The sequence below is a fragment of the Rhinoraja longicauda genome, chromosome 8 (assembly GCF_053455715.1).
Source record: "Rhinoraja longicauda isolate Sanriku21f chromosome 8, sRhiLon1.1, whole genome shotgun sequence".
NCBI lineage: Eukaryota > Metazoa > Chordata > Chondrichthyes > Rajiformes > Arhynchobatidae > Rhinoraja > Rhinoraja longicauda.
The window spans coordinates 61,692,303-61,712,285 of NC_135960.1; the positions used below are offsets into that span (position 1 = coordinate 61,692,303).

The following is a 19,983-nucleotide window of genomic DNA, read 5'->3' on the forward strand; positions in this document are numbered from 1 at the left end:
TGGGAAGGGGAGTTAAAGTCATTAGCAACCGGGAGATCCAGCAGGCCTTTGCGGTCCGAGCACAAGTGTTCAGCGAAATGGTCACCCAGTCTACCTTTGGTTTCTTCAGTGTAGAATACACCACATAGTGAACACCGAATGCAATACATTAGACTGGAAGAAGTAAAAGTGAATAACTATTTCACTGCCTGGATCCCTGAATGGTGGGATGGCAAGAGGTGACAGGGCAAGTGTTTCATCGGTTGTGGTTGCAAGGGAAAGAAAGTGCCATGAGACAGAGGATTGTTAGTGGAAGGGGATCAGGGAGTCATAAAGGGAAGGCTCTTTGTGAAATGCTGAGAGGGGAGGAGAAAGGAAAGTGTCCATTGATGGAATGTCTTTGAAGATGGCAGAAATTGTGGAGTTTGATCCGTTGAGGTTAATGGGGTGGACCAGGGAAACTCTCCTTATTGTTTCCTAGAGGAATGGGAGTGAGAGAAGAGATAAAGGAAATGGATGAAATGTGGGTAAGATCTTTGTTCGCAATGGTAGAGGGGAAGCCACTGTTCACAAAGACCAGGTTGTGTTTAAAGCAGTAGAGCGTTTATATCAGATGGTGGTGGATCCTTCTCTGGAACCAGCATGCAAAGAATCGTCACGCTCTAGCGCCATCTTGAGATCAGATGTGGACGATGTAAGATTTTTCAGCACAGGCATTCTTTGGAGTTTTATAATAATAATAATAATAAATAATAATAAATGTTATTTGTCATATGTAGGTTGGCACAGGGTCAACGATACAATGAAATGTATTTGACAAGACAACGGGTCACCTCAGCAGTAATATTCCAAGGATAAATAAGATTTTTTAAATGACATTAGTAAGGTAAAAAGACAATATTAAAAATAGGTAAAAAGACAATATTAAAAATAATCAACATATATGATTTGAAATGTGTTTATGAGTTCAGAAGCCTGATGGCAAAAACTGTTCTTAAGTCTGGTGGTACGTGCAACCATACTCCTGTATCGTCTGCCTGACGGTAACAAGGAGAACAGCCTGCGTGCTGGGTGGCTGTGGTCCTTGATGGTGCTGCGTGCCTTCCGCAGGCAATATTCAGTAATATTCCTAAAAAATCTTAAATAATCTATCATACCTGAGCAGCTTGAACTCTCCTTGTCATTAATTAAGACACAATTTAATGCGGTCAATGCAGAATGCATTGTTGTAAACAATGGGAATTAAAGTGCAGGCAGAGGACCGGTGATACAACCGCTCTCTTTGTCCTGCATGTTTTGGGCAATGATTTTAGAGATACAGCGTGGAAACAGGCCCATCAACCTGTTACAGTCCTTTACAGTCCATGCCGACTAGCGATCACCCCATACACTCGCATTATACTGCGCACTAAGGACAATTTACAGAAGCCAATTGACCTACATACCCGTACGTACGTCTTTGGAGTGTGGGAGGAAACTGTAGCACCCGACGGAAACGCATGCGGTCGCAGGGAAAACGTATAAACTCCGTACAGACAGCACCCGTAGTCAGTAAAAGAAAATAACTGCAGATGCTGGTACAAATCGATTTATTCACAAAATGCTGGAGTAACTCAGCAGGTCAGGCAGCATCTCGGGAGAGAAGGAATGGGTGACGTTTCGGGTCGAGACCCTTCTTCAGACCCGTAGTCAGGATGGAACATGGGTCTATGGCGCTGTAAGGCAACAACTCTACTGCTGCGCCACTGTGCCACCCCTTATATATTTATGCATCTATATATTTATGCATCTATATATAAGGGTCTTAATTAAGTTAATGGATTGGTCCAGATTAGGTTGTTAAAGTGCTGTCAACAAAAATAAATCAGTGGATGTCTGTCTCACAGGACCCGGGTAACATTAATTCAGCATTATTAACTATTTCACACCCAGAAGCTTAATTGTACAGTTGCAAGTCATATGAAGAGGAGATCAGACCTGGAAATTAAATTTGCATCTTATTTATTTTAATTTTTGTATATTTTTACACTTTTTTTTAGAAGTATTAAATCTTAGATTATTTTATCTGCATATAATGGAATAAAAAAACTTAAATGTGAAGTTACCGTGAGACTTTATAAAATGTGGAAAACAGTCGCCTTTCTCTTGGTGTTTGCAGGTTTGCTTTATCCGCCATGGATATGGAGCAGAGGGACTATGATTCACGAACAGCACTGCATGTAGCAGCTGCTGAAGGTATGATTTGTTTTCTAGAAATGGCATAACACGTATACCATGCTAAGGAAACCAATTAATAATTCAGAATATCACAGATTTGCTTTCATTTATAGGCCATGTGGAGGTGGTTCGCTTTTTGTTAGAAGCTTGCAAAGTAAATCCATTCCCCAAAGACAGGTAAGTTGGTAATTATATAAGAAAATAACTGCAGATGCTGGTACAAATCGAAGGTATTTATTCACAAAGTGCTGGAGTAACTCAGCAGGTCGGGCAGCGTCTCGGGAGAGAAGGAATGGGTGACGTTTCGGGTCGAGACCCTTCATCAGTCTGAAGAAGGGTCTCGACCCGAAACATCACCCATTCCTTCTCTCCCGAGATGCTGCCCTGCTGAGTTACTCCAGCACTTTGTGAATAAATACCTAACTTGGTAATTATTTAACTTCATATATCCATGCGGTTTTCAGCACAGCGATTAAAAGAAATGATGCAAAAATTGGCCTGTTGATTCTATCTTGTTAATATCTTTTTAATAATTGGGATACCTGTGGCAATGTCTTGATTAATTCTGAAGTTCTCTCTCATAAATACAATATTAATTCTAAGCAGTCACCTGTTTCAATAGTTTTCCTTTTTAAAACAATTTTCTAAATGTGTATAAAACTTCTGAACGGAAAACTTGGCGAGGGAGCAATCTGAGTGATTTTTAGAAAAATCTTTGGCTCAATACGAAACCTTAAACATGATAGAGGAAAAATCTCTTTTCATTTTCAAAAGTTGATTTTTAGTAAGTGGTTCAATTACTTTGGATGTAAATCCTGCTGAAAAATTGTGGTAATGATTATAATGCCATTTGCGATTTCTTTCAGGCTGTTCAGCTGGAAAATACTATTTTAATTTTGCTTTATCATTATTAAAACTTTAGGTGGGGCAACACACCAGTGGATGAGGCGATTCACTTTGGCCACCATGATATTGTAACAATCCTTCAAGATTATCAAAACCAGTATATACCTTCAGAAGACTCAAACAATGGGAAAAAAAAGCACTCCAAGGAGAACATAGACAGCATGGTATAGTTCTTCAATGTCCAACAGTAATTCTGTACTGAATTACCAAAACCAAACTGATGTTTGAGTGATGTTTGTAAAATAGTGTTGTATTTTTTTGGCTCTGGTGTTTTAGATGATATTTTTTTGATGTAGTGCAGAGAAACTGGAGGCCCAGGTAAAATTAAGAGAAAAAGCCAGTGCTCAGTTTGAACAATCACTCTGGGACTTGAAGTACCTGTGTTTTTAAAAAAGAGCAGGATAATCTCAGCACAATTTAAGATTTTTAGAAAACTACTATTGGCTTGTAGTCGATATGAAATTGCCATGGAGTCCTAAATGATGTGAATAGTAGAAAGTATTCACTCCCATCTCCTGGCCTAGAAACATGGGAAAGTATCTAGTTTTAGAAAAAATGGCGTCAAAAATTGTTATTGTTGTGGATCATATTAACTTGTTGGAAACTCCTGTAAAATGTGAATGAATATTATCATGTCTACCAGAATCTGTCAGTGTTTTACCAGTAGAAGCTATTTTACCTGCACAAAACTTTGAACAACCAGTTGCATTGAAATTTGTTTCATGGGTGGCTACGAAAAGATCAGACTCAAGATGTAGGTTATGTAAACAATATTCCAGTGTTGCTTGGGGTCTGTTTGCTTGAGATTTGTTGCTTGACATCATCCCTTTTTATTTAGCTTACTGTTTCATTCAGTTCTGACTTATGTTTTTTTTCCCTCATTTTTAAGGGCCATTAAGCAGAAGAGACTTCATGTTTCATTACTGTAAATGTTGTAAGTAAATGCCTCCAAGGAATGCAAATGATTTAGTGACAAAAATATTGTATTATTTTATCAAGTTCCCACAACATTTTTTTCAAAAAATAATCCGTACAACGTTTTATCCAAATTATTGATTTGAGTAAATGCTATTGGGAAATTCAAATTATTTGGATACCTTGCTATAATTAGGATTTAATTAGAATTGTATTCACTTTTCATTGAAATTTTGGTTGTAAACATTTTCAGGGATAATTTGTCAGTGGCATTTTGAATCGCCCCCTTTCAGACACCGAACGGTCTGTCTTCAGCAGAGGCCTCACCTTTGTTCCCCTCCGCCCCCACATCTACGAGTTCCGCGTCCACCATGACGTGGAGCTCTTCTTCCGTCGCCTCCGCCTCCGAGCCTTTTTCCATGGGAAGGAGTCCTCACCCCCCAGTGATGACCCTTTCTCCCGTCTCCAGCGGACCCCCTCCTCTTGGACCCCCCAGGTTGGCCAACTACCCTCACTAGAACTTTTCATCTCCAACTGCCGGTGTGACATTAACCGCCTCAAATTCTCCACTCCCGTGAATAAATCTAACCTCTCCCCTCCTGAACGTGCAGCCCTCCACTCACTCTGCTACCTCTTGTACCCATGCAGAACTCATTGACTTCATACACTTCACTTCCAATTTCCATCCTGCTCTTAAATATACTTGGACTATCTCCGACATCTCCCTCCCGTTTCTGGACCTCACCATCTCCATCACAGTTGACAGACTAGTGACTGACATCTACTACAAACCCACTGACTCGCACAGTTATCTGGACTACACTTCTTCCCACCCTGTCTTCTGCAAAAAGCCTATCCTCTACTCCCAATTCCTCCGTCTACGCCGCATCTGCGCCCGGGATGAGGTGTTTCACACTAGGGCGTCAGAGATGTCCTCATTCTTCAGGAAACGGGGCTTCCCCTCTTCCATTATAGATGAGGCTCTCACTGGGGCCTCTTCTTTATCCCGCAGCTCCGCTCTTGCTCCCCCTCCCCCCATTCGTAACCAGGACAGAGTCCCCCTCGTTCTCACCTTCCACCCCCACCAGCCAGCGTATCCAACAAATCATTCTCCAACATTTCCGTCACCTACAACGGGACCCCACTACTGGCCACATCTTCCCATCCCCTCCCCTTTCTGCATTCCACAGAGACCGTTCCCTCCGTAACTCCTTGGTCCACTTGTCCCTTCCTACCCAAACCACCCCATCCCCGGGCACTTTCCCCTGCAACCACAGGAGATGCAACACCTGTCCCTTTACCTCCCCCCTCAACTCCATCCAAGGACCCAAACAGTCTTTCCAGGTGAGGTTCACCTGCACCTCCTCCAACCTCATCTATTGTATCCGCTGCTCTAGATGTCAACTTCTTTACATTGGCGAAACCAAACGCAGGCTCGGCGATCGTTTCGCTCAACACCTTCGCTCAGTCCGCCTTAACCAACCTGATCTCCCAGTGGCTGAGCACTTCAACTATCCCTCCCACTCCCAGTCTGACCTTTCTGTCGTGGGCCTTCTCCAGTGCCATAGTGAGGCCCACTGGAAATTGGAGGAACAGCACCTCATATTTAGCCTGGGAAGTTTGCAGCTCAGCAGTATGAACATTGACTTCCCCACCTTTAGATAGTTCCTCTGTCCCTCTCCTCCCCTCCCCCTTCCCAGTTCTCCCTCTATCTTCCTGTCTCCACCTATATCCTTCCTTTGTCCCGCCCCCCTGACATCAGTTTGAAGAAGGGTCTCGACCCGAAACGTCACCCATTCCTTCTCTCCTGAGATGCTGCCTGACCTGCTGAGTTACTCCAGCATTTTGTGAAACGAATAAGAGATACTGTTTTTGTGTTGGAATTGGTCTGATTATTTATTGAAAATAGACTGAAAACTAGTATTATATTTCAGAATTAAAACCAGTTTAAAATTTACAAAACCGTCCTGTGGAATTGCTGCCACAGGCTGCAATTTGTCATGGGTAGATTGTTAGTATTGTATGAAGCTTGCCTCTGATGTTCATTGTTCTCTACAATTTGTAAGCATGATACAATACTGCATAGTTTATGCCTTTGTTAAGTATATAACATGTTTGTCAGTTATTTTGATTGTAAATTTTGTGTTCGGCAAAAGTCTGCATTATTTAGTGCTTTAAACAGTGTTGCAGTGCTAATTTTTTAGGTTAACTGAGCGGCCGCTGTTAAATTCGTCGCTAGTTAAAATTCCCCGCTGTTTATTTTGGCTTTTTTTTTTAACAGAGGTGTCGGAGCAGCGCTCTGGTGAGCACTGCACCCCTGGCTTTAAATGTTATGCACAGTGTGGGTGGAACAATTTCAATCCATTATACTCACTCCTTTTGGTCACATGTAGGCTACCTGTTTTTTGAATTTGAACCAAATGAACTTATTCTACCATTCTAATGCCCAAATTTTTTTTTGGAGCTATACCAGAATGTTTTCCATCCTTATTTTGAGCATGGCTTGTTTCTGTTTCTTTTGTTGATGAACTTTGATTAAGTGCATATTTTCAAGACAAGGTGCTCAAAGGACCATGTCTTGGAACTTTCAGTGTAGGAGTGCATCTGAAGTGTGTCTGATTTACTGACCCATTTGCATTGACGTGTTTAAGAAAGCTGCATGCTGCTGCATTTTGCATGAACCATTTGCATTCCTTTCGGATACCAATAACTGCATTTCATGCATATTTTGTGTGCCAGAGGGTTAGCTGCCAAGGTTTCCTTGATGCACTTTTGTTGCTTGGGATTTTAGAAAGATTCCAGCATTGCAGCATAGTTTTATCCTTCGAATTTGTTTTGAAACATATTTCTCTCCAATGCTCCAATTTCAATGTAGGACCTGTTGGTCTGCGCTGTTAAATTATCAATAATTGTATGTGTCAAAACATCGCGCTCGGTTTAGTTTTGCTCAGCTTGTGATAGCATTGGCCTCTGCTTGTGCGTAAACCAAGATACAGTTTGTGGCTGTGATTGTTTTTCAATATTGTAACATGTATGTGTTTCTTGGCACTTTGTTGAATACATTTGCTGACAGCAATTTATCTGTTTTTCAATGTTGCACCATATTTTTCAATCTGTAATGTTTAATTTTGAAGTGTTGCTGGCAATGCAAGATATTTATCTAAAAACATATAGGCAAATCAGGGTGTGTTAAATGCAGAATAAATAAGATGCAGAAAAGTCTCAGAATCTAAAATGGCTGCTTTATTTTTCATAATCATATGTTTGCTAGTTGTGGTTGATCTTCTTTCTCCATAGTTTTGATGGTTATAAATGTTTTAAAGGGGATATGACTCATATCCTCAGTTTCTTCTCGGGCAGTGAGAAGATGGCAGTGGGAGATGGCTTCACTATCTTGCATAAGTAATCTGGTTTTTTTAAGAAGGTGAACAAACACAGTGAATTTCCACTTCCCTCTTTCCCAAGATGAAAGTAAGTTATGTATTTTAATTATGTCTAACTTCCATCTAATTCTTTGGGGCAGAAGATTAAGCATGCTGCATTTGTTTAAAGAAAGGGCACATATGTTGAAAGACTGGAGTGACTAGGCTTGTATACACTGCAATTTAGAAGGTTGAGAGGGGATCTTATCGAAGCATATAAGATTATTAAGGGGTTGGACACGTTAGAGCCAGGAAACATGTTCCCAATGTTGGGGGAGTCCAGAACCAGAGGCCACAGTTTAAGAATAAGGGGTAGGCCATTTAGAACGGAGATAAGGAAAAACTGTTTCAGTCAGAGTTGTAAATCTGTGGAATTCTCTGCCTCAGAAGGCAGTGGAGGCCAATTCTCTGAATGCATTCAAGAGAGAGCTAGATAGAGCTCTTAAGGATAGGGGAGTCAGGGGGTATGGGGAGAAGGCAGGAACGGGGTACTGATTGAGAATGATCAGCCATGATCACATTGAATGGCGGTGCTGGCTCGAAGGGCCGAATGGCCTACTCCTGCACCTATTGTCTATTTAATCACTAAGCTAATGAGCCTTTCGATTTTCTTGTTTCCACCGTATCACTCCTGGAATGCTCTCTTTAACTGGAATATTTTAGGTGTAGATTATGGGACATGGGAAATCATTTGGAGAGTTTGAGAAACAAAAGTATAACAACGTTTCCCAATGAACACAAGGTAATATCTCCGGAACAAGGCCACGACTGGAGGATAATTGTGTATAAATTATCATCACAACTTCAGTCTCTTATCTTGTGGCACAATGTACACCATGTTTATCGACAAATAAATATTTGTAATTTGCATGAAAGACAATACAACATATTTGTAGGGTTCGGCCATTTGTTCCTTCGAAACTCCTCAAGAGGCTAGCATTAATCTTGCCTACATTCTCCACTAGCTCTCCACAATTCAATAACGTTGCATCAAGAAAGACTCCTTTTAAAATCAATGTTGACTAATTACATTTAGCTGAACTTCTACCTCAGTGCTTTTTCCCTGTACTATCCTCAAGCCCCTTGATTCTCTTAATATCCAGAAAGATCCATTTTAATATCCTTCAAAAGATCCATCATTGTACCGGTGCCAAAGAATGCCTCTCCAGCGTGTTTAAATGACTACCGACCGGTGGCCCTCACCTCGGTTGTCATGAAATGCTTTGAGAGGCTAATCAAGAACCACATCTGCGCCCTCCTTCCTCGCAACATGGACCCACTGCAGTTCGCATACCGTCCGAACAGGTCTACGGATGATGCGGTCTCCCAGGTTCTGCACACCGCTCTCTCTCATCTGGACAGCCAGGGGGGCTATGTGAGGATGCTGTTCATTGACTTTAGTTCAGCATTCAACACAATAGTCCCCAGCAGACTGGTTGAGAAGCTGCTGGAACTGGGGCTTAGCATCCCTCTGTGTGCCTGGGTCCTGGACTTTCTCACCGCCAGGCCCCAAGTGGTCAGGATGGGGGAACACACATCTAGCTCCCTCACCCTGAACATAGGATCCCCCCAGGGTTGTGTCTTTAGCCCCCTACTGTACTCCCTGTACACACATGACTGTGGGGCCAGGTTCAGCTCAAACTCCATCATCAAGTTTGCTGATGACATTGTGGTGGTGGGCCGGATCTCCAACAACGATAAGAAGGCCTACCGGGAGGAGGTGGCTGATCTGGCACTCCGGTGTCAGGACAATAGCTTCCTCTTGAATGTCACTAAAACGAAGGAGCTGATTGTTGGCTTCAGAAGGGCTAAACATCCAAGGAAGTACACGCCACTGGAGATAAATGGGTCTACTGTGGATAGGGTGAGCAGTTTTAAATACTTGGGAGTCCGCATCACAGAGGATCTGACATGGGCAACGCACATTGCCGCACTGGTGGGTAAGGCAAAGCAGTGCCTTTACCACTTTAGACAACTGAGGAAATTCAGAGTGTCTGAGGATCCTTCATTGCTTCTACTCTGGGGCTGTAGAGAGCATCCTGTCCGGCAACATTGCAGTCTGGTTTGGGAACAGCTCTGCCCAGGACAGGATGGCCCTGCAGAGAGTAGTGCGTTCAGCAGAACGCACCATGGGAACTACACTCGTCCCCTGCAGGACTTATTAATCAGGAGGTGCAGATCCAGAGCAAGTAAGATCATGAGGGACCCCTGCCACCCCAGTAACGGACTGTTCCAGATGCTACGGTCAGGCAAACGCCTCCGCTGTCACGCTGTGAAAACGGAGAGGATGAGACGGAGTTTCTTCCCACAGGCCATCAGGACTGTCAACTTTTATAACTCCAGAGACTAAATTTTTGTCTACACTATAGTAACTTATTAACTTTATTTATATGCTGTAACTGTAATTCTTTTTTGTGCACAATCCGCAGGCATTGCCACTTTCATTTCACTGCACATTGTGTATGTGTATGTGACAAATAAACTTGACTTGACTTGACTTGAAATGTAATCTATTAAATGAATTTAATGATATCCCTGAGATAGAGAATTCGAAAGATTGACCATGCTCTAAGTGAAGGAATTTCTTCCATTTCAGTCCAAGATTGAACTACCCTTTATTCTGACATTGCTATTCCTATATGTAACCAATGAAATATTTCAAGGTTCAAGGTTTGTTTATTGTCACATGTACCAATTAAACTGCAGTGAAATTTAGATTTCCATACAGTCATACCAATAAAGAGCAACAAGGCACCCACATTTTTTTCATTTTTTTAAATCTTTTTATTGACATGAACATCCACTACAGCGACTCCTGGGAAGCCTCAATGTAATTAGTCAAAACTGATTTCAAATTAAACCTTTCTTGATGCAATCTTATTGAATTCTGGAGATCCAGTGGACGCAGTGGGCAAGATTACTATTAGTGATATAGTTTATATAACATTCCAAAAGGTCTTTGTTTAGGTGACGCAACCACCCTGCCCTCCCATTTATTTGGTCCATAACAGACTCTTTCCCTTTGTTGGCATCTCCTTCTCCATCTCAAGTGCTAGGTTGGAGAATTGCTTCTCCGGTCTACTGTTCCACTGCCTCCTCCCTTCTTCAAGGTGTGCCCAGTTTGAATAAGTTTTCCTTTTCCCTGTTGGAGGTCTCCGAAACCCTCCCTCACTTCTCCCCTGATTCCTGCTGCAATTCGACCCTACTCTGCCATGTTATGCTCAAGTGTTAGGTAGGCTACCAATTAGTATGGGAAAATAACTGCAGATGCTGGTACAAATCGAAGGTATTTATTCACAAAATGCTGGAGTAACTCAGCAGGTCAGGCAGCATCTCAGGAGAGAAGGAATGGGTGACGTTTCGGGTCTGAAGAAGGGTCTCGACCCGAAACGTCACCCATTCCTTCTCTCCTGAGATGGCAGGGAGGAGAAGACATTCTGGCTTTCCATCACAGTGAGGAGGGGACTGGAGGAGACTCACTGTGATGGATTTTTCTTTTGTTTGGTGTTAGTTTATGATTGTATGTGTTATTGCATTTTTATTGATTATTCTTATTGGTCTTATTGTTGAACTGCGGGTAATTTTTCATTTCACTGCACATTTATGTGTATGTGACAAATAAATGACTATTCGCTATTGACCGATCAGTTAAACATTATGACCACCTGCCTAATATGCTGTTGGTCCTCCGTGTGCAGCCCCATACGCAGCAGGGTGCGATGCACTGTGTATTGTGACACATTCCTCCCGTGACCACCATTAACATTTTCTGTAGACCACAGTAGACCTTCTGTCGGTTCAGACTAGATGGGATAGCCTACGTTGCCCTCACACATCGATGAGCCTTGGGCGCCCAACACCCTGTCGCCGGTTTATGGTTTGTCCCTCCTCAGACTACTGCCGGTAGTTACGCACCACTGCTGACGGAGATAGGAAAATGTGGGTAGAAATTTCGGAGGATTAGGTTTGTATGCGACGGCTGATGGGGTGGAAGGTAACGACTATGGGGACTCTAGTATTATATACTAGAACTATAGTATATTAATATTGTTTAAAGGACATTTGGAATAATTTGGTCATTTTTGTTACATTGAGAAAGAAAATCCCACAAATAATAAGCATGTTTATAAATTGGTTTATTGAATATATATCAGCCTAACAGTTAAATGTGCTGCGTTTTGTACAAGAGACAATGTTTCACAATAAAAACCAACGATGATGACATTCGATTTTCGCCTTTTGGAAGCATTGGCAGGTCCTTCCATTTCTGTGGGTGACTCATCAAAAATAACAGGCATTTTGAATCTGTTACTATTGTGAGTCAGCACTTCTGTCCAATCAGTACTTTGAGACAGTCATCTGGTTCTGGAAGTTTTGCCAAAGCTACAAGCCCTCAGAGTATGACTTATTACATCAGCTTGGAAACATAGGACGATTTATTCATATCATCAGTTTGCAATAGAAGTCAAATCTTTCACATAAAAGCATGCTTATGCTGCATCAAAACCATGCAAAATAAATATTTACAATGAAGAGTAACTTAGACTATTTGTTGTAGGGCAAATCTTAAAATCAGCAATTTCCACAGCAAGTAGTACCATAATTTAAGGCCAGTTCCTGGCGAATGGAAACAATAGCGCTGGTTTATACATTGTCAAAAAAAAATTCAAGTCCCTCTTGAGGAGAGAGATTTTGGGAGGAATATAGACACACGGAACTGCAGATGCTGGTTTACAGAAAAAAAAGGACAGAGTGCTGGAGTAATTCAGCAGGTCATGCAGCAAAGAAGTTCATTTCTTTGGGGTTAGATGGCTGAATGCAAAGTAACAGGATGCATGTTCAGGTTTGGACAAAGACTCCTGGGAAATTTCTTGGTGATTAGAGAGACGGGAGTATTTCAAGGCCCCTGGAGCATCTCCACTATGCAATATCAGATCATGGCTCATTAAAATCCAACTTTTCATCAGGTCCCCATATCCTTTGATTCCCATGGGGAGTTTATAAAATAATTTATTCTCTATCTTGAATACATTTGATGACTGACCACCCATTGGTCTCTGGGATAGAGAACTGCAACTGTTAACATTCCCGTAAATACATCCTTCCCATCTTAGTCCTACGTGAACTTATCCTAAGGCTGGATCTCATTTCTAGCCTGAGGAAATGGCCTCTTGCTAATTCCCTGATCAATGTTCCAACAAGTTCCAAACCTATAATCACTCCAATCAATGCTGTGGATCCCTACTGCCCTTCTCCAAGGCTACCATATTCATACGATGAAAGGTTGTTTGGCCTGAAACAGTGTTTCTCTCTGCAGGTGCTGCCTTATTTGTTTTAGGTACAATTTTAAGCATAACCTGTTCTGGTTGATAATTTGCTTTCACACAACACTTTCTTTGGATTCTGAGAATACTGATGAGTACAATGCCACATCTGCAGATTCTGCTACAGGTGGGACATGCTACGGATAATAGTTGTGCAGTTCTAGTATAATTTGTAATCAAGCAATGGCTTCCTGGATTCTTCTCTGCTCGTCTGATTAGTCGGGCCAAGGATCCCCATGTGTGGCTGAGCAAGCTTCGAGGATGCACTTGAAAAAAGTTCTGCCTTCCGGGAAGCACCTTGCATGAGAATATGAGTTTTGGGAGTCTATTCTTTGGCATGTAATAAAGGGATTTGTCTAATAAAACCGAATGGACATATACAGAATTGGATAGCTAAATCAACTTCAGCATGAATGCAGACCTCCCAACATTTGATTTTACAAATTCATAATTTTGGCGTCCAAAATTCTGAATTTTACATCAAAATTCATAATATGGTGCATAATGCTACTTTTCAGCAAAAAGGTATGCACGCCAAATGTGCATACGTGTTGTGCTACATTCATGTGTGAAAAGCAACTTATTTCCAATAGTCTGTTAATACATGTAGTTCTTGGACTACGTGTACAATGTCAGGCCTATCATGAATATATTCTGCTATTTATAGAAATGTCATTGAACAGAAATACTTTTTACAACAAAGAAAAAATTGTTTTGTTTTGTTTTGTTTTTTCTATTTGACTTCCAGGGAGCGGGGGATTTCTCGCGGAACCCCTAGTGGCCGAATTGACAATTTGCAATTAACTACTGTTTTGCGGAAAAATGTGAGGCAAAATCGGAATGGCGGAAATTAAATAAGGGGAAACTTTCCGCCACGTTCGGAAGGGTTGCAAATGTTCATGAGTATCCTGTGTGTGGGTTTGGAGATTCTGCAGAAGCAGGATTAGCAGTGTACCTAACCTCAAAGATAATGCTTGTACCGTATTGTCATTAATGTACTTAAGAGGGTGGGAGATCACTGCTGCATGATAGATTATGAACTTAGTGCTGGAATTGGGTCATCTCACACTTCTATCCATCAGATGGTCAAAGGCTATGCTGGTGATATTAGATGGCTTCCATGTGAGAAAGTTCCCTTCAAATGTGTTACATAAAGGAGTACAGAAGGTCAGCAGCTTGTGATCTGGAAGTAGCGTAGAGGCCAAAATTCACTTGAATCTCATTTAAACAGAATTCTACTTGAAGTATGTTGAAAAAATAGAATTTTATCTTGGCAGAGAGAGACATTGGATTCCTCACAAATACCTTTAAATATGCATCTTGCCGATGGACTAAAATACACCCATTCTTTGTGTTCCGGAGGAAATCCTAAGAGATTGAAAGTTAGAGTTTGGAGGTAGAGGAGGAAAGGCAAAGTTATAAGAGGATGGAGGTTGATCAATGAGCCCGAGCCATCTTCAAAACCAGGGGTGCTTATGTTCACATCAAGAAAACAATCACTCTTTCATTTTGCATTTTACTGTTCATGTACATCAAGATTTCTAGAAGTGTAACTAAAACATTACAACAAATTGTACAACAGCTTCACCCTTTATGCTGAAAATCGCCACCATTTACATCGCAATAAGAGTTTTGAACTCGTGTCGAAAGTACCAAGTGTTGCCATAATTTTGGATCCATGTGTGTGAAGAATTCTGGCTAATTTGGGTAAGTTGTACACAACTATTCAAAACAAAAAGTGGATAATTATATTTAGTATCAGTTAACAACATTTTATCCAGCTCAAATTAAATATTCCAATAAGATCCTTAAGATTAGACAATGGGGCTTTCTCCCGGCAGCTTATGTATCCCATTAATTTACATGGGGGCTAACTATCAGGAATAGTTGGACAAATCCTGGTACTACTATACAAAGTGCTATTGCTTCCTGGTCTAGAATTACTGACTCATGACAACATCCTTCTACCAGCACAGATCCCCCAGAAGTTCAACTGAAAATAGTGGATTTGTAGTAAGTGCTCACTGACCGATGGAAACAAAAATAATATGGTTACAATCGAAGGTAGACACCAAATTCTGGAGTAACTCAGCGGGTCAGGCAGCATCTCTGGGGAGAAGGAATGAGGGATGTTTCGGGTCGAGACCCTTCTTCAGATTTAAACCAGCATCTGCAGTTTTCTTTCCTTAATATGGTTACATTTGAACCAACTTGAACTAAATAGTCAATGGCAGACCTCCCGACATTTGATTTTACAAATTCATAATTTTGTTGTCCAAAATTCAGAATTTTACATAAAAATCCATAATATGGCGCGTAATGCAACTTTTCAGCAAAGGTATGCACACCAAATGCAAATACATTCGCTACATTCATGTGTGAAAAACAACTATTATTTCCAACAGTCTAGTTCTTGGACTACACGTACAATGTCCGGCCTGTCACGAGTATATTTTGCTATTTATAAAAAAGGTTATTAAACAGAGATAGTTTCTGCAACACAAAGAAAAAGATTTTTCCTCACACATCCCAATTTTCTTGGTATTGAAAAAAGACCAATGGTCATAAAATGTATGACTAAGTTATGAAGAGTTGATATTGCACGCGACTTGATTAAGCATACAGAAGGATTTCATAGCGCGAGTCTGTGACCGTGCTAACAAGGATCGCAATACAACGCATTGATATTGACCATCCGAAAACAGTCGGTAATTTCCATCAGTCCTATACCACCTGGCACATGGTTTCTCAACCTTTTTACCCTTGCGGAACCCTTGAATAATTTTCATGTCTCAGGGAACCCCTACATAAAAATTTGTCACGTACAGCTCCTGTCCACTAAAGGCCGTTTCATACCGGCGCCGTATAGACGTCGCTAAATATATTCCCTATGATTATTATACTTTTAAATGATATAACAGGTTGAAGACTTTATTATAATATCCAAGAATTTTCCAAGAATATGCTTTCCGTGTATAATAAAATTACGAATATGAAATTAAACACAAAAATGACTCAAAAATGCATCTACAACCTGTTATACATATGATTAGCAAGGATGTGCATTTCTGCATTTCTGCTCGACATTGGTTCTAGTCCTGGGATAAATAAACCCTCATATGACCACTAATTGCAGTAATTTAGTGTATAATGTCATCTTGCTTATTGAAGTACATATTGGAAGTACTTTTTGAAGTAAATTCGCACATTAATTGATAGCCAGCCCAAAAAGGTGGTAATTGGCTTTTCTGCTGTGTTTTATATTTTAACCCCGTCTTAATTAATTTAGTTATATAATTTTGCACTTAAATTTAATATTTACTCATTACAGTTCCACCACTGATTTTCTGGCACTCTTGGTTCCTGAGCTTTGCTGGCTTATCCAGCCGGCCAAGGAAGTCGGCTATGGGGATAGATGTGCTGGCTCCAGCTGGGCTGGAGTTCCAGAGCCCCAGCCGCAGGTTGCAAATTCAACCCACCGATCGGCCATGGAAGTCCTGATGAGGTCGAGATTGGCTGCCTTGCCCAGCCTAGGTGCCACATTTTCGGGCAGACTTCCAGGGCGGGGGATTTCTCGCGGAACTCCTAGCGGCCGAATTGACAAATTGCAATTACCGACTGTTTTGCGGAAAAATGTGAGGCGAAATCGGAATGGCGGAAATTAAATAAGAAAGCGGAAACTTTCTGCCAAATTCGGATGGGTTGGGAGAGATGAAATGGGATCATGAATTTGATATTCAAAATTTATTAGAAACTGGACTATCAATCAAATTAAGTAATTGATGCAAAAACTGAGATAGCATGTCTGAAAGTAAACAAGCAGCATTTCTGGATGTTGCCCTACTTATACCACAGCAATGTCTAGTTTAAGTTCCCGTCAAATAGTTCATATACACACAAGACACATCAAAAATCAAAATAGGCAGGACAATGGCCGGCAAGTTCAGAATCCTGTACAAAGCAATAAAATTAGACGATTAGCAATGCATGAATAGAGATGAAAGAGAAAACTAAGACTTAGCAATTTTGATACGCAATGCAGTGTAGAAAAGTGATACATTGTTTACACTAGCCAAAAGGAGCTATGCAGTTTAATTCCATTCCAATTTTAATTTATTCACTGGAAAGTAAGTTAGCCTTAAATTGAGTAACCATTTAAGGGCTTCAGGGATCGGCGGTGCTGGGCCCATTACTCTGTCACCTCTATCAACGATTTTGATGAGAATCTACAAGGCAGGATTAGTAAATTGCAGATGACGCTAAAATAGGTGGTATGGGAGACAGTGAAAGTCATCAAGAAATACACTGGGATCTTCATCAGATGGGCAAGTGGGCCAAGGAATGACTAATGGAGTTTAATTCAGGTGTGAGGTTTTGCATTTTGGGAAGTCAAACTAGGGCAGTACCAACACAGTGAATGGTAAGGCCCAAGGGCGTGTGGTATAGCAGAGGGATCTAGGAGTACAAGTAGATAGCTTCCTGAAAGTATCATCTCAGGTAGATAGGTTTATGAAGATGACTTTTAACACGTTGACCTTCAGATAGGGAATTGAATACGGAAATTGTGATTTTATATTAATTGCAAAAGACATTGACAAGGCCACATTTGAAATATTGTGTTCTGTTTTGGTCGTCCTGCTGTAGAAAGGTGCTACAAGCTGACAAAGTTGAAGAGAAGATTTACAAGGATGTTGCCAAACGTGATGGCCAGAGCTATTGGGAGGGGGGAGGAGATAGGCTAGGACTTTATCCCTTGGAAAATAGAAACTGAGGGCTGAGCTTAGAGGAGTATAAAATCATGAGCGGAATAGATTGAGCGAATGCAAATATTTTTTTCCCCCAGCACAGCGGAACTCAAGTACTAAGAGGGCAAAGATTTAAAGGTAAGAGAGGATAAATGTATTAGGAACCTGAGGGGTATGTTATTCTCCCGAGGGTGGGGGATATGTAGAGTAAGCTGCCAGAGGAAGGAGCTGAAACAGGTTCAATAATAACTGGACAGATACAAGGATAAGAAAGGGTTCGTGGAATACGGGACAAATGGGACTAACTGAAACATAGGGCATCTTGGTCAACATGGACCAGTTGGGCCGAAGGGCTTGTTTCCATGCTGGACGACTGTGACGATTTGAATGTGAACAAAATTGCTGTGATCCAAAACGGCAGACTACTCAATCCAGATTAGGATGGCAGATTTCCTATCCTGTAGGGCATTAGTGAATTTGATTTTTTTTTAAACGCAATTTGACGGTTTTGTGATTTCCATTAAATGTTAGACTTAATTGGATACAAATTGTTCAGTTACTACCCCCACATTTGAGTATGTCCACATTATTATTCCTCAGTGCTGTATAAACTCCAGTAAAATAACTTCTTCACTAGCATTCCCCTTGGCACTTTAAGGATATATACTTAAAAGATTAAAGGTTTATGTTTCCTTCAGACTTTAGGGCACTGAATCCAGATGGGGCTGGGCAGTGATGCAGCTGGAACCGCCACTGACAGCGACCCAGGTTTGATAGACAGACTAACGCAGCAGGTAGAGCTGCTGCCTCACAGCGCCAGAGACCCGGGTTTGACCATGTTCTCCCTGTGATCGCATGAGTGATTCCAGGTGCTCCAGTTTCCTTCCACATCCCCAAAACGTGCAGGTTTGCAGGTTAATTGGCCATTATAAAATTGCCCCTCGTGTGCAGGGAATAGATGAGAAAGTGGGATAACATACAACTGGTGTGAATGGGAGATCAATGGTTGGTATAGACTGTGGGCTGAAGGGCCTGTTTCTACATGGTATCTCTAAACCAAACTTCCGGTGTGGTCTGTGCAGAGTTCCCACATTCCCCCTGTGAGTGCATAGATTGCCCAGGAGCTGTGGGTTTCTCCCTACTTTCCAGGATGTGCAGGTTGGTAGATTCTTTTGCCACTAAATATTCCCCCCCGTGTGAAGATAAGTAGTGGAATTAAGGGGGGGGGAGGAAGGGGGAAGGGAAAGAGAGTTACATGTGTATGTGGAGAGAATATAGAAGGTATTAATATGCAAGTGGTTTGCTGACAGCTTGTGCAAACCCAGGCCAATGTCCTCCAATGACTGAATTTAGCACCCACTATTCCAATTTTAAATTATACTTATCATCCATTCCAAAGAAACTCCAGTATCTAATAATTAATAATTTCTAATACTTCAATAACCAGAAAAAGTACACGATGGTTTAACCAAACCACAGTAACCTATCAATTGAGATCATATTGATTGCCATTTACAACTCGTCACCTAAAATCTAAAACTTACCACTGAATCAATATCTGAAGGACTCAATTGTCGAGTTAATTCACCAAAAACGTCCACGGACATGGGGAGCAGATTTTCCGGTGATTGCAGCCTAGAAGGATGACTGGAAGCAACAACATTAAACAGATTATTTTATTTCAAAGGCCGCAGAATTTTACTTGTCTTTCTTTTAAATCATGGGTGCTACACAATCGGAAAATAATCACATGGGCGACAAAATGCTGGAGTAACTCAGCAGGTCAGGCAGCATCTCAGGAGAGAAGGAATGGGTGACGTTTCGGGTCGAGACCCTTCTTCAGTCTGAAGAAGGGTCTCGACCCGAAACGTCACCATTCCTTCTCTCCTGAGATGCTGCCTGACCTGCTGAGTTACTCCAGCATTTTGTGAAATAAATACCTTCGATTTGTACCAGCATCTGCAGTTATTTTCTTACACGGTCGACAAAGTACTCCTTCGAAGTATTTTTACTGTTTGAGATTTGCCTGTCATTTAACTCGCTGTGTATAACCATTGGTAGTAGGTAGCTCCAAACTATAGTCAGCCAGGAAACCCACAAGGTTCCCTGTCATGGGGTCTTCCTGCTTCATCACTTTCAGCACAACTACCAGTCTATCTTTATGACGTTCCCTGTCCAATTATGGGGCTTTTGGCCTAACTGGGGATTTCTGTTCAAATGAAGACTTACCATACTTTTAAAATCATTTTTGAACTACCACTGGCCTAGCGTTTTAGTATATATCAACCATTTTGCATTTGCAAATCCTATTTAATTTTGAAGTGTAGAAACAAGGAACTACAGATGCTGGTTTATACCAAAGATAGACACAAAGTGCTGGAGTAACTCAGTGGGTCAGGCAGCATCTCTGAAGAAAATGGATGGGTGCTGTTTCAGGTCAGGACACTTCTTCAGACTGAAATGAAGGTAGAGGGG

At 41.3% G+C, this 19,983-nt stretch overlaps 2 protein-coding genes across 4 annotated transcripts in view; one reads left to right on the forward strand and one right to left on the reverse strand.

Annotated features, from left to right (window-relative positions):
- The window catches only part of LOC144596040 (glutaminase kidney isoform, mitochondrial-like), a 78,400-nt gene extending 71,022 nt beyond the window's left edge, over positions 1-7,378 (forward strand). The window contains exons 16-18 of the mRNA XM_078404120.1: positions 2,138-2,214; positions 2,310-2,373; positions 3,119-7,378. Coding sequence (XP_078260246.1) covers positions 2,138-2,214; positions 2,310-2,373; positions 3,119-3,272 — 295 coding nt within the window. The 3' untranslated portion in view covers positions 3,273-7,378. The remainder of the gene's footprint in view (positions 1-2,137; positions 2,215-2,309; positions 2,374-3,118) is intronic.
- Positions 7,379-11,558: 4,180 nt separating this feature from the next.
- The window catches only part of LOC144596038 (signal transducer and activator of transcription 1-alpha/beta-like), a 48,385-nt gene continuing 39,960 nt past the window's right edge, over positions 11,559-19,983 (reverse strand). For 2 of the 3 annotated variants that reach the window (XM_078404118.1, XM_078404117.1), the window contains exons 23-24: positions 19,053-19,155; positions 11,559-16,714 (exon numbers count right to left, since the gene is read on the reverse strand). In XM_078404118.1, the coding sequence (XP_078260244.1) occupies positions 16,670-16,714; positions 19,053-19,155 (148 nt within the window). In that variant the 3' untranslated portion in view covers positions 11,559-16,669. The remainder of the gene's footprint in view (positions 16,715-19,052; positions 19,156-19,983) is intronic. The other variant, XM_078404119.1, reaches the window with a different exon arrangement.